This window comes from Anas platyrhynchos, chromosome 2 (genome assembly GCF_047663525.1).
Source record: "Anas platyrhynchos isolate ZD024472 breed Pekin duck chromosome 2, IASCAAS_PekinDuck_T2T, whole genome shotgun sequence".
NCBI lineage: Eukaryota > Metazoa > Chordata > Aves > Anseriformes > Anatidae > Anas > Anas platyrhynchos.
This window is the reverse complement of record NC_092588.1, coordinates 45599879-45614938: the sequence shown is the minus strand read 5'-3', so window position 1 is coordinate 45614938 and position 15060 is coordinate 45599879. Positions and strand designations below refer to the sequence as shown.

General features: G+C 46.7%; 1 protein-coding gene and 1 long non-coding RNA gene across 6 annotated transcripts in view; one reads left to right on the top strand and one right to left on the bottom strand.

Moving 5' to 3' along the window:
- LOC110353362 (uncharacterized) overlaps positions 1-3731 on the bottom strand; it is a 28278-nt gene extending 24547 nt beyond the window's left edge. The window contains exon 1 of one of the 2 annotated variants that reach the window (XR_011807520.1): positions 3560-3731. This is a non-coding gene — a long non-coding RNA (uncharacterized lncRNA). The remainder of the gene's footprint in view (positions 1-3559) is intronic. The other variant, XR_005263618.2, reaches the window with a different exon arrangement.
- Positions 3732-4818: 1087 nt separating this feature from the next.
- Positions 4819-15060, top strand: part of NOL4 (nucleolar protein 4) — a 192754-nt gene continuing 182512 nt past the window's right edge. The window contains exon 1 of one of the 4 annotated variants that reach the window (XM_072034644.1): positions 4819-5083. In XM_072034644.1, the coding sequence (XP_071890745.1) occupies positions 4874-5083 (210 nt within the window). In that variant the 5' untranslated portion in view covers positions 4819-4873. Of the gene's footprint in view, positions 5141-5679; positions 5988-15060 lie in introns of those variants that run through there. The other 3 variants (XM_072034643.1, XM_072034645.1, XM_021271447.4) reach the window with 3 other exon arrangements.

Genomic DNA, 15060 nt, shown 5'->3' with positions numbered 1-15060 from the left:
GAACACGAATGATACTTTTCAACCGAAAGCCTTCTCTTCTCTCCCTCTCTCTTTCTCTCTCTCTCTCGCGTTTTTTTTTTTTTTCTTTTTTTTTTTTTTTAGCAAGTTTTAAAAATTTGAAAATATCTTCTCAGCCTTTTCTATGGAATCAGAGCTACGTCACTGCAATGCTATAATTTCATCTTGAAACACTGGTGGTAACTTTAATGAGAGACATCAGGCCTCATTCTGCCTAAGTCTTCACTTTCTATTGCCAGTGGACTTGTTAGAGCTGATAATTCCAAAAATACAATATTTATAACTTATTCATGATTTATTTTAAACCTCTTTCACAGTCTGATGCATACGAGGCAATTTAAATCACCAAAACTCTGTTTTGCAACTAACACTTCATTACAATGAATGGAAAAGTTCACACATCTGTTGGTGTTGTATTGTTTCAGGCTGGCGGCAGAGCAAACAATACAGCAGTGCACTGATTTGCTGTGCTAAGGCTGTCTCCAAACCAGAGGACAGAAGCTTTCCTTTTCTGGAAAAGGGAAGAGAGTTCTGCAGAACATGGCAAAAGAGCCTCAGTCTGGGGCTTCGAAGGACCGACACGGCCCCATTCCCCAAGGATGCTCAGGGGATTCCCTGAAGTTCAGCTGATTGATAATGGGGTGTCGCTAGAAGTCTTGACAGAAGGAGAATCTGTGTCAGCTCCTTTCATTCATTCATTGCCAGCAGAGTCCCATCTGTACTATTAAACCCTGTCAGAGTTTTGATAAAGAAAAAGAAAGGTGAACCTAACCCCATGTAATTTTTTCTTGTTTAAGGTTCTATTTCCAATTTCAGATTCTTGGATGATTTAAAAATTAGAGATAAAAGATTCTCTATTATAAATTCACCAAATATATTCTGCTGAAATTACTGTATATTTAGGGTCCTACATAATGCCTATAGGTTCATAGAGTCACAGAATGGTTTGGGTTGGATGGGACTTTGAAGGTCCCCAAATTCCAACCCCCTGCCATGGGCAGGGACACCTCCCACCAGCCCAGGTTGCCCAAAGCCCCATCCAGCCTGGTCTTGAACACCTCCAGGGATGGGGCATCCACAGCTTCTCTGGGCAGCCTGTGCCAGTGCCTCACTGCCCTCTGAGTGAGGAATTTCTTCCTCATATGTAATCTAAATCTCCCCTCTTTTTGTTTACAGCCACCCCCCTGTGTCCTATCACTATCTGCCCATCTAAAGAGTTGTTTTCCATCTTTTTTATAAGCTGCCTTTTAGTACTGGAAGGCTGCTATAAGGTCTCCCCAGAGCCTTCTCTTCTCCAGGCTGAACACCCCCAGCTCTCTCAGCCTTTTTCCATAGGAGAGGTGCTCCAGCCCTCTGAGCATTTTTCAGGCCCTCCTCTGGACCCAGTCTAATAGCCCCACATTCTCCTTGTGCTGGAGGCCCCAGCCCTGGACGCAGCACTCCAGGTGGGGCCTCACAAGGGCAGAGCAGAGGGGCACAATCACCTCCCTCCCCTGCTGGCCTCTCCTCTGTTGGTGCAGCCCAGGACGCAGCTGGCCTTCTGCATAAGGTTATGGATGCTATGTAAATATTTTCTACAAAGTACGTTTGGACGAGAGTGAAGTCATATACCACACACTTGACTTCATTCAGATCACCATTTTTTTATGATAGGCATCATTTTTGAGTCCTGTGCCGGTGCATTGTTGGGGACAGTGGAGTTCCAGGATGCTCCTGGGACTTCTGCCCAATTAATTGATGGAACCACTCATAAAACATCCGCACCTTTCACCGTGAATCAAACCCCCAAACTGTAAAACAAAGAAACAAACCCAGCTGAGTATTATGCTAGTTTTGACTCTCCATCCCCACTCCACTCCACACTCGCTTTTCATCTGCTTTTATGTGTTCCCACTCCTATCATTTACCAGTTTCAAAAAAAATAACGAGGGTTCCTGGTTTTATTAAGGCATGGTCCCAACTCGACTGAATTTAGGAATTTGTGTCTGCTGGGAAGGGGATGAGGCTCTTTATGTGATCCAGAGCAGCGCTCCTGGGCATGGAATTATTTTCTGCTGTGCCAGAGTGCTCCTGCCTGTTTCCAGCAGCCCATGCGTGCTATAACCCCGTGTATCACCGCTCAGGGTGTGTGGCTCCCTCCTTCCCCCCTCGGTTTGTGACTGGCTTTGGATTCCGGCTCTGCCGGCATGGAAGTTGCTGGGAGCCCCCCGGCTGGCTGGGATGAGCACCATTACACGCCAGCCCCTTTCAGCAGAGCAGCCTTCTCCATGCCCCGACCCCTTCCCAAATATAACAGCACCCTGAAGTAACCCCCCCACACACACCCCACAGAACCTCCTGGGCGGGGGGCCGGGGGTGGGCTCCCCCCACCCCTCCCTGCACAGCGCATCCTTTGTGAGCGCCCCCGGCTCCTCCAGCGCCGGATCGGGGCCGCCGCGCTCATTTCCCGGCCACACAAAGCCTCGGCCCCCCCCCGGGGCCGGTCCCGGGGGCTTGGTGGTGGTGGTGGAGGTGTGTGGGGGGGGGGCACCGCCGTGCACCTGCACGGGAACCACCGGGGCGAGAGGGGGGCGCTGCGGGCGGGGACCGGGGGTGGGGACCCAAAGGGGGGGGACCCGGGGACGCCCCCGCGGGGATGCCCGGACGCCAAGAGCGCGGTGCCTCCTCCTCCTCCTCCTCTTCCTCCTCCTCCTCCTCCTCCTCGTCCCCCACGCCCCGCGGCGGTGCGGAGGGGGGGTTACGGGGAGGGAGGGAGGGGGGGGTCTCCCGCCGGGGTCGCGGAAGCCTCGAGCCCCCCGCCGCGGCGCCGCGCGCGCTCCGTGCTCCAATAAGCGCTAATTAGCTCCCAGCCTAATGATGTGTCAGCTGAGCCGGGTGCGCGCGGGGAAAGGGGGTGGCGGTGCGGTGATGGGGTGGGGGGGGGAGACACGGCATCGCCATGGAAACGCTCCCCCCCTCTTCCACACCCCCCCTTTCCCCATCCCCCCCTGGCTGGGGGGGGGTCTCCCGTCTCCATCCCGGCCCGGGACAGCGCCGCCCGCCGCCCGCCGCCGCCGTCGCCACCGAAACTTTTGTCCCGGCGGCCAATCAGGGCGAGGGGGGGGTCCGGGGGGGGGCGCGGGGGGGCGCGGAGCCCCGCGGGGCACGGCCCGGTGCGGCGCCGCCGCGGAGCGGGGAGGGGAGGGGAGGAAGCACCGGCCCGGCTGGGAGCAGCGCGGCTCGGAGCAGCCCGGCTCGGAGCAGCCCGGATTAGCCCGGCCCGGCTCGGCTCAGCCCTGCTCAGCCCGGCCCGGCTCGGTTGAGCCCGGCCCGGCCCGGCCCTGGATGCGGGAGGCTCGGGCGGGCGCGGCCGCGGAGAGGCGACGCGGAGAGGAAGCGCAGGGGATGTCCTGCCCGGCGTGAGCTGAAACTGTGGCAAAACGGGGAAAAAAAAAAAAAAAAAAAAAAAAAATCAAGATTTTTTTTTTTTTTCTTCGTCCCCCTCCTTTATAAGAATAATAATAAAAAAGGGGGTCTGCTCTGCATCCGCACGCAAACTTACTTGGAAGCCTCGCAGCCGGCTGAGCACGGAGAGCAGAGGATCCCCCGCAGCCGAGGAGTCCTGCATGGGAGCACCATCACTGCCCTGGCACAGCACCCGAGAGCCGCCTCCTTGCCTTCAGCATCCTCCTGGGACTGAGCTCGCTCTCCTCCGGTCCGACACCCGAGCCTGTCTCCTAGATATCTGGCTGTTTGTTTTTTTCCTTTTTTTTTTTTTTTTTTTTCCTCCTCCATCTGCTGGGATGGCAGAGTAAATAAATTGAGGAAAATTCCTAAAAAGGCATCGAAAATTCAATGGGACTGAACAGGAGGAAGTGAGATGCTCACAGACCGTTACAAAAAAAAAATTGCAAAAAAAAAATAATATTAAAAATAGAAATATATGCACTTAAAACGTGGATCGGATGTATTAGGCTTAGAAAATAGCAGGTAAGAACTTTCTTTCTTTCCAGCACCTTCATGCCCGGAGCAGGGAGATGTAAGGCGGTTTTGCCCAGCCCTGGAATAAAGGGGGAGCGAGGAGAGCAGCTTGCCCTTCAGTGCTGCCTCCATCCTGCGCGGCGGGGCTGCTTTAGGGAGAGGCACAGCCCGCCAGGACAGAGACAGAAAGCCTTCCAGAAGGCTGCCGGGCTGGAGGAGGAGGGTGGGATTTTTTTTTTCTTCTTGCTATTTTTTTATATATATATATATCTATATTTTATTTTTTCCCCTTCACCTGCGCTATCCAGGGTGAATCCGGGCGCAGCTGATGCGTGGAGAAGAAGAAGGAGCCGAGTCAATATTTCCTTTTCTCCTCGCTGAGCCGAGGGATGGGATTTTAATTATTTATCCGCCCGAACCCTCTCCGGGCGAGGAGAGGCTGCCGGAGCCAGCGGGATAGTCCTGCCTCGCGCGATTATTGAAGGGACTGAGCACGTACCGGGGGAGGAAGGAGAAGAGGAGCCTCCACCAGCCAGCCCCGCTTCAGTCCAATAATAACAATTACAATAAAAAAAAAATCAAAAAACACACAAAAAAAGAGGAGAACCTCGCCACTCCACCGAACCGACCGCTGCCCCCCACCCCCCTCCCGGCCCCCCCGGCTCTCCCCCGCCCGGAGCAGCCCCACCACACACCCAAAAAAAAAAAAAGCAAAAAAAAAAAAAAAAGCAGCCGGGCTCTGCCTGCCTGCGCCGGGACCTCGGTGCCGTCCCTCCCCCGGCGGGGGCTGCGCGCTGCGGGGCGCACACAGGTGCCGAGCGCGGCCGGGCCCGGCCCGCGGGGGGCGCGCGTGTCCGCGGGGGTGCGCGGGGGCGCGCGCGGGCACCGGGAGACGATGGAGAGCGGCGAGCGGGACATGTACCGGCAGTTTCAGGACTGGTGCCTCAGGACTTACGGGGACTCGGGGAAAACCAAGACGGTGACCCGTAAAAAATACGAGCGGATCGTCCAGCTCCTGAACGGCTCCGAGTCGAGCTCGACGGATAACGCCAAATTCAAATTCTGGGTCAAATCTAAAGGCTTCCAGCTCGGCAACTCGGACGAGGTCAGTGGTGGTGCTGGAGGAGGGAAGCAAGTGCTGTACGTGCCAGTCAAAACCACGGTTAGTAGAGAATTGTCTTCCTTGTTCTATGTCGGCCGCTGCAGCCCGCTCCGGGAGCGAGAGGCAAAGGGGGAGCCGCAGCCACAGTTGGCTCCTTCCTCCCTCTTCCCCCAAGTCATCATCACCATGTTGCGTTTGCCTGTCACATTAGACACCGCCGAGCTCTTTGTGGTCCTTTTCTTTAAAGCGAGCGCGCACCAAACACACCCCGCCGGCTCGCCGCCGCCGGTGCCCGCTGCTGTCCCCGCTGCTGTCCCCGCCGGTGTCCCGGTGCCCCCGGTGGCCGTGGGGCTCGGGGCTGCGGGCCCGGCCCCGGCTTTTGTCCCGCCGCCGGCCCCGGCCATTGTGCGGGGCAGGCAGCTGGCACAAAGCCCCTCTGCCTGCTCCTCCGGGGGGGGGTTTCCCCGGGAGAGCGGGGCTTTCGCCTTTTTTTTTTTTTTTTTTTTTTTTTTTTCTTCTTCCCTTTATATATATATATATATATATATATATATAATTTATTTATTGTTAGACCGCAGCCCTCCAGACGCCGAGCAGGGGGGAACGCGCCTCGCTGGCTCCGGAGCGCGGCTCGGATGCTGGCGGCGGCGGGGAGAGGATGCTCAACAAAGGGAGATGGGCTCGCACATGACCGCACGCCCTATTTTGTTACTCTTCCTGGGATTGCGCGAGTCTCGCAGCCAGAAAGCCCAAACTCCACCGCTGCCATACGGTAGCGTGGCATCCCCCGGCAGGCTCCGGAGCTGCAGAGCCCGGCGCGGGTCTGACAGCGGCAGGGTTATTATGCTCGGCGGTGGCAGAGGCTACAGATTTTCCTATGTGAGAAGATGGGAACTGTTGGCTCCAAGTAGGTTTTGCCTATTGAACTCGTTATTCTTACTTCTTGTGCTCCGGGTCACGCAAGCTAAGCTTCTTTTGTCTGGGTCTGGGGCGGTTGGGGGGGTGTGGGGAGGTTGCAGCTGAGAAAGGAAACCCGGCAATTAAAAATATTCCGGCTTGGGCGCTGGGCTCGGGTGAGCACCGCTCTCTTTTTTATTTGCAGTGGCAGCTTATCCTGACCCGCCGGGGAGGCTGGTGGGTGGCGCAGAGAAGGGGGCTGCTCGGGAAAGCGTTCTGGGCCTGGCCGTGACGTAGGCTGCTGGGGAAATCTGCTGCTGCTTGCTTCGCCCAGGCCACCGAACTGGGCATTCCCTGGGCCTGGTGAGATGGGGCCCCTTGCCACCATCACCTCCTGGCCATGGGTAGGCTGAGCTGGGGGATCCCTTTGGAGGAGGTTATGAATATGAAGACCGAGAGCGAAGGGGAAGCGCTGGAGGGAGCTTGTCCCAAATCTGTGGCTTTGATTCGCCAAGGCGTTCTAGGTGTGCCTATAGAGCCGGGTAATTCGGTGGGTGTCTGTCTGACAGTTAGGTGACTGATGGTTAATCTTGGACCCCAGCAGGTACCGTAGACCAAATTTATTTTTCCATGCAATTTGACAACAAACGGAAGTTACGTAAAAGTTGTCCAAAACAAAAAGTCTCCATTTAGGTTGGAATTTTTTAATATCTCCTCTGCTTCCTGGGATAATAATTGCAAGGAGCCAGCAGGCAAGACCTTTTATTCCTAAGACTGTTCTTTTCACTGCAAGTTCAAAACTGTAAGCAAATTCAGTGTTTTTATGAGTGAAATTATGCTGACTACCCTGCTAAATAAAAAGGCTATCGTTACTTTTATGAGGTAGAATTTAAAAATTAAGGGCTCTTCTGGGTCTCTGAGACACAAGACTCACTGATGATCAACCTATTTATTTTCTCCCACCTTTGCCTGGCCATGAGAGCTTGGAGTACCTCCTTGCATTCCTTTTTAAATGTTATTTTCAGGTCTTTTTTTTTTTTTTTTTTTTTTCCCCATTATTCCATTGGAGATTTCAGTGAGAGGTTGAGTGCCTTGCTGGTCCTACCTTTGCTCATTTGGAGGATCATACCCTCAACTGTGAATATTAGTGAATGTCCCTATAAATGCATATATGTATTTGTATAGAAATAATTGTCTTAGATATTTAAAGCAACCAAGCAGGAATCATCGTAAATACAAGGAAAGAAAGTTAGCATGAAATATTTGTAAGCATTTTCAGAATACAAGCACATTAGTTGAACAAGGACATAAAACTTGTTATGGGAATGGTCTTGTGTTCAGGAAAAAAATCCCTCTTTCCTTCTGCTGTCCAGCACAGATCCTTTGTCCAGCAGAAATGAGAAGAGGCTGTACTCAGCACTCTTACACCGCAGGTAGCTCTGAGAAACAAATGCCCTCCTGGAAACATGAAGCTGGTGTTGCTATCCAAAAAGGCAGAGGAGGTATTTCTGTTGATCTGTAGCGTGGCAATTACATGTGTGAGCTGCTGCTAGGGCAGGGGCAACGTGTGGGTGCTCTGAAATGCCCCATGGTACGGAGCAGGGGTGCAGTGGCAAAGCTCCTGTTGACTTAGTCAGGGGCAGGATTTCACCCAGCCTGAAATGGTGTTACTGGGGGAAACACTGGCTTTGCACAGGACAGCAACTGTTGGTAAGCCTTTAAAGCCCGTTCTCTCATTTCTTTGACTCCTACTAATTAGTTAAGAGTTTATTAATTTATGATCATTTAGAGACATCCCCACGTACCGGGTCTGTTATTTTTTTTCTTGCTGTTATCACGTACAGTTGAGCTTGTCTGGAGAGAGACGCAACTGGTAACAGGTCCCCAAACTGTGATTCCCTCCCTTGTCCTCTCCCTCTTCTGTGCATCACTTGATCTCACCATAGAGGTAAAAGTAATTTCAATTTAAAATTAATCACTGCTGGCAGCATGAGCGCTCCCTCTGCAATAACAGGATGGATGAAATTACAAGTTGGACTCTAAAGTCACAAGCTGGTCAAAAACAAGCAAATAATATTCAAATACTTTGGTAGGAATTATTCTCTCCTTGAAGCTTTAAGATTTGCTGCTCAGCTTTGCTGTCAGCCAGAGAGATTTGCTCCTGATGGTGCTGTAATCCACTGCTGCTGGTAATTAGACATCATTACTGCTGCGTTAAAGGGAAAGAGAGAAGGAGAGAGGACAGGCTGGGGCTAATTAACTACTTGATTCTAATGAAAGGAAGAGAGCCTGATAGCAACTGGGAGGTTGCACCGGAACAGGCTAGATGTACAACACAGACTTAATTGAAGCAAGGGTATCTTGCAGCCTCACACTAGCTGAGGCTTGGTCTACTTTCCTGTTCTGTGGACAGTAGCATGCTAGGTTTTGTTCTGCTTTTTCCTTGCCTGGTTGGTAAGTAAGTCAAAATCAAAGGCCTGCCTTAAATATGAAGTTTAAGCATGCCAGCAAGGAGAATGCATAGATGATTATGTGCTGGCTTAATCTATTTTTGGGTATGGTCTCCTCAAGAGCAACAGGAACAAATCAATTCCTGAATGTTCACATCCCTCTGTGGCCTAGGAGATGCACTGTTGGTCACCAAGCAACAACATCCCCTGCAAAACAGCCATTTTAGGTCCAGAGTGGGACAGCACACAGCACGCTATTTGTATATGCAACTCGGTGAACATCTCACTTCTGCAACTTTTCTGTTACCGCCACACGTTTTCTTTCATTATGCCCAAGCTCTGCTGTATGCGAATCGTGAGCTGATGCCTAGCCTAGACACGCTGTATAAACGTGCTAAGCCAACAAATATGCCAAATGGCTGACAGCAATTGCTATCGAGTTTTGCTGGTTGGTACCCACAACCCATGAGGAGGTGTGGAGCTAATATTACCAGCATAGTATCTTTTCAAACTGTATAGACAATTTTTATGGTGGATTTTTTGTGTGTGTATTTTCTGCATAGTTCTTTAACTGGAATTATTTTTTGATTGCCAACTGGAAAGCAAATTTATTCTCACCACTGTTTTTTTTTTCTCTTGCTTTATGTCTTCCATGGATATCAATATGGCTCCTAAAATCAAGCTTGACTTAAACATAAGTTACAAAATAATGGCCCAAGCTGTATCGGCAGGTGCTAGGCAGAACTTTTCTTTAAAAAAGAAGGACAAAACTGGTTGTGAGATATGGCTCTGATAAAGAACGTGCAATGAGCAAACTAGCAGAATATAACTTCAAATGCCATGCTTAGATTGCTTTTATGTCTTTTTTAATTTGGAACAACTCCGCAGACCTTAATGAAATCCCAAGCCTAATGTACGATTTTTCCCGTGCCTTCTTTCACATTTTCCAACTATAAGCGTAGAATGGACTTCCATTCAGAACACAAATTTTGTTCAGTTTAGTTCAATCTTCAGATCCCCCAGCAGGATCTGGTACCTCTTGGATAGCCGCGAGCGGAACAGGGAGGCTCTCTACGCATGTAGGGCTGTACCACTCAATCTGATTACAGGATTTAGGGCTTACAAATTATAGGCCAGTCAGTTCTGAGGAACAGGGTGTATCCCAGCCCATCTCTTGTTCTGTTAGTGGTGAAGAATAGTGGATGGGCGTTTGAGTTTATGGTTCATTTGATTTTATATAAATTACTTTGCTTATGAACAATAAAATATAAGAAACAGATCACTCTATGAAATAGCTATATGTCAAAATATGGTGCTTCAAATTATCTTGCATTTTAAATTATGGTCATTATTTGGGGGCATTTTCTAGCAATCTGAAAATACAAAGCTTTGTCTTGTTGCATTTCTCTCTGCTTTTGTAGCCAACAATATCAAAAATGAATAAAAGGGTTTCTCAAATATATATTGGTAGTTCTGTAGCCTGCTGAACTGCCAATGCATAATGGGAGCAAGCACCACAGAAAGGTGATATGAGGGTGAGCAGTAATTTGTCCCAGGGTACGGTTCTGCAGTAGTTTACAGTCGTGTTAAATGCACCTTCCAGGCTCAGCAGCTGTATTCAAGCCCTGCAGTATCTGTCCCGTTTATCTGCCAGCCGCATTTTCCCAGTTCAGGTCTCCAGAGCTTTGCCTTCCTCGGTTACCCGCAGCCTCTGTCCTGCTGTTTTCAGATCTCCCAATGGACTCCGTGGGGAAGGAGGCTGGTGAATCAGACAGATAGTGCTGGAAAATGGTCATAGCAGATGGAACAAAACCGGTTTAGTTGGCAACTCTTAATGTAGGCATTCAGCTCAGTGTTCCTGAATAAGGAGAATAGCTCCGTCCTGAAACTGAAAAAAATGTTAGTGGCCATATGTAAGATGTTATCTCCACACGCGTGTTTGTGTGTGACAGAGAGGCAAGGAGAGAGGAGGATTTGAGGTTTCATGGTAACAATATTGAACTAGAATTTTCCAAAGAAACGTGAGCAAAAGAGAGCAAATTTTTAAAAAGGGATTATTTTGAAGTGCTTCTTCTGTAACACTAGTAAATACCAAAACAAAAACTGCTACTGATATATCCACCCTGTACGGTAATGCATACAGTGAGGGAGAGGACAACAGATTCAGTGCTATCACCTGCTAATGGCCAGGGTTGTAGCATGAAAGCCTAAGGAGTTAGACTCGATGATCCTTAAGGGTCCCTTCCAACTCGAGATATTCTATGATTTTATGACTCCAAGTCTCCCGAGTGATCCGGAATAAACACTTCTAGTTTAATATTCATGCTGCTGTGGAACCTTGCTGAGAAAACTGAGGTGACAATGGACTTGCATCTTTGCTGTGCTTCCATAGCATCTTGCCAGGGAAGCTGCACTGGTTTCAGCCTTGATGCAACATGGTAGAGACTGTTTCAGACACTTGCATGGTGACTGTCTTCAAAGGTAGCAAGTATTGTTTCTGTAGCTGCATGGCTGTGTGATCAGTGAGTGGTAAGAAGACACTTTTCAGCAGGCTACTGCTCAAATGGGCTGATATGCATAGGTACAACATAATGGTGTGTCATCTGATCTTTTAAGGCTGATAGTTTGTTTCTTTCCCTAACTTCTGGGGTGTTCAGCATTGTCCTTGTTCAATGCTCCAGAGAGAGAGGAGATGCAATCTGGAGAGACTATACATAAATACCCAGAAAGACTCCACGTAGAGAGCGCTTATCATGAACATGGGAAGAAGGCTATGTCAGAGTTAATGATTCAAATTTAATTTCACTCAATGGAAACAAATTAAAATGGGCTCAAATCAAACCATGAGGTTTGGTCTGCTGTTGGAGGAGGCAACTAGCAGCTGTTGGTCTTGGTCTAATGGAAGTGATTTGGGTCCTGACTTTCCCCAGTACACATGATACAGCTGTTGAGAGCTTGCTGGTAAAAGAGGAACAATACAATCAGGGCAGATATTGAAGAGAGATGTAAATGAGTTAAATCTGGAGAAAGATCATGAGATTGCATGCCAGAAAACATGAATCTCCAGGCGGATCCTACCAGATTCTGCAGCCTCCCATGCACTGCAGAGCATCACAAGAATCCTTTTTTTTCTTTGTTGAGGAGGTGACCCTGGTCAACACAGCACCCAAAATGAGTAGAGTTTTACAGGATGTAAAAGGTGTTTTGCTCATGTATATGTCATTTTTGATTTGCCAGAAGTCTCTCTGGCTTTAAAAACTCATGAGGAGATGATATTTGCTGGTGCATGGGAGTTTTTGGCATTGCCCTGCAGAAGCAGTGAATGTGATTCCTGTAACTTTCTTAAATTACCTTTCTGTTCTGCTTAAATAGATGATGCAAACGATCTTACATTTCCACTAGCGAGGTATACTTTAATCGCTTGTGAACATAAAATATCCAGGTAGGCAAGAAAGACTTGCTACAAGTTATGGCATTGGACATTCTTCCAGATACAATGGATTTCCTTACAGATGATCACCTTAAGCAAAGGTAGTTGTTCAGGCTTCTAACTGCTTATTCAATGATTTTGCAACCTGCACGACCTCACATTTACTGTGTGCATGTGCAGGGATTAGAGCTAGTTGCTGAAATTGAATTGTAGGATTTGAACCATTTAGTTGTATTTGTGGATGCTTGTCAATTTAAGGGCTATCTGTAGTGAACATTTTACACAATAAATCTGATCTATGGCAGACTGAACCTCAAGGAAAGACTTTTTTTTTTTTTTTTTTTTTTTTTTTTTTAGGAATAAATATTCTGTGTAGACTCGGAAGGGCAATTTTTATTAAATGACCTATTTGAGCCTAGGATGAAACTTATTCAGCCTTTTTGACTTGAGAAGCTCTAATTAGGCTCCTCTAGGAAACGAGAGGTTATATATCTTATATTCTAACAAGGCCCGTGTGTCTGAAGGTTTTGTAAATTTTCTCACCCTAAAAATTTTAATACAACAAGGGATGGATACTATAATATTTTGACTGTATTAAAAAGCAAAAAAAAAACAGTTGAGATCACTTGTGCTTAAATAACATATAGCTGTAACTCACCATACAAATTTTAAATTAATAAGTCTCTCATAGTTGCCTACAGACTTATGCATAGCACTAGCAATACAACCAACTGATTTTGTAGAGGACTTTTGTTTAAGGCAGGCTCAGATCTGAAGTGGCTGACACTAAATCATGACCTATTTGTAGGGTAAAGACGCATTGTCTTGGCACATGAGAAATCAGACTTTTGAATTAATTAATGGTTATTACCCTGACCCGGTAGATAAATAACAAGTAAGTAATTACACAACTATTTGATACACCAAGAGAAGAACAGCTAAGGCATGGCCAAAGGTTTCAGCAGACAGAAAAGACAATCAAACAGGATGAAAAGTTTTCACAAAATTTCATTATTCAGTTGATATCTTCTCTGACGAAATACCTATTCTGGGTTTGCATTTCTTGGGTGATGAAACTGAATAACTGTCAGAAATAAAGAAAAGAAATAAAGAAAAAGGTGATGGTGAATTGAGATATTAAATTGCAGTACATCACCAGAATTAATACAAATCCAAGAACACTTTTGAATTCAAGAATGAAATAACCAAAATATTATAAAAATATATAATTTCCCACTATATATGGTGATGATGTTGGAATAATTAGAAAAATCTATTAGAAAGAGGAAAAAAAAAAGTGGGGAATATAGTTGGTAGAAATAACAGACCAGTGAAACATATTTCAACACCAGAAAAATAAATCATTAAGAAAATCATTAAAAGTAGAGTTGTTAAGTGTCAATATGAACTATCTGGTTGGTGTAACTAGTTTACATTTTGGAAGGGTCCGTTACATTCCTCTTACCCATCATATTTGGAAGTCTTTTAAAAGTCATTTTCAAATTAAAATTTTCTTCTGGTTTCTTTCTGAAATGAAAATAGCCTGATAGTGACTTTACTAAAGCTTTGGCAGTGATGACAACCTAAAGCTGGTGAGAAGTCGTGAAACCATAGGAAGAGAGCAAGAACTATACAAATGCAGTCCAATGTGCACATACACACACATGGGTATATATGAAGTATACAGATAAAACCCAGACAAATAAAGAGGTCTCAACACTGGTCGGAGATGCAAATTAATTAGGTTAAGCAAGTCAAGGAAGGATTGAGAAGGAAAATAGAAATATCATAACAAAGGACAAAAGGAGAAATCATGGCAGGCAGAACTCCCTGCAGACCATTGCCAGATAATTTACATTTTATGCCATTGTAACACTAGCTTTTTGAAAGGAGTGGAAGATTTCAAGCTTTTCAATCACATTTAAACTGTATAGATTTAGCATAACATCTCAAGGGAAATATTTAGGAATAATTTCAAACAAATCAATAAGTGAATATCTTCAATAAGCATAGCAGGGGCAATGAAAATCATCATTGGGAAAAGTATAGAGAATGATATTGAAAACTTATTCTTCTCATTAATTAAATGATATGTCCTTGCCTTTAATAACATGCTTAGTGCATTTGCTTCATCTCCAAAAGGTCAAGACAGATGAAAGGTCCGGGGAAGGTAACCGAGCTAATTAAAGAAAAGGGGTACTTCCGAATGAAATGCATTTTAATTGGTTATGCCACACAGAAAGATGAACATTAAGAAAAAAATGCACAATAGAAAAATAGAAAAAAAAATAGAAAAATAGAATGCACAGAAAAGATACAAAAAGGTAGAGAAAAGTTGAGAGATGTGGTGTGGTGTAAACACTGATGAACAACAGAAAGAAAATTCTGCACCCACCCTTTTTAATCCTATTCCATTCTAGTAAGATTTTTGACAACTATCTTAAAAGGGAAATTCAAGGCTAGGCCATTGTTTTACAGCCTTTAGTATTGGGGTTGGAAGGTCACTGCAGCCTCAGGAGAAACTCTGACCACTTCAGCCAAAATCTCTTCCAAGGATTTTACAAGAGAGCGATAGCTCCATGATTCTTGTAAGGATGCAGTATGCTCTTTATGTCCGTTCAGCTTTGCTGGCCCCAGCAGAAGCGAGGGCAAGGTCATGTTTCTGCCCTTCTTCTGTTCCCCTGGGAGCACCAGCACTGCTGATGGCACTTACCTGCAGCAAAGCACCTTGCAGTTACCCGGTGTTATGCTGCAGCTCTCTGTGCACGGTCCCATACAGAATTTATCGGGGTTAATCATGTTCCAGCCCATATGGTCAACACGAGGAAAGACCCGTAGAGTGCAGTGAAATCCCAGCATTTTCCCATGCCCTTCCCCTTTGTACTGAATTTTTGTATTGCTGATGGTCTCAACCTTTCTGCTCTTGCTTCATGTCTAGTTGTATTAGCAAGTTTTAGGCATGTTTTCTTATGTTGGTTGAAGCTAGCAGAGGAAAATAATCTGGTTATTATTGTACAATGAAATTAGATGCATCGTATTTTGCTTAGGGATTTATTTGTTTATTTGCTGATTACTCTGAAACATCTTTTACGGATTCCCTTGGAGACTTGGACTAGATGGTTTGTTGGTCACTTTGACAGCAGCATTTTCTATGGCTCGTTGCTGTAGGGATGTTACTACCCTGGAAGAAGGAAGGAGATGGT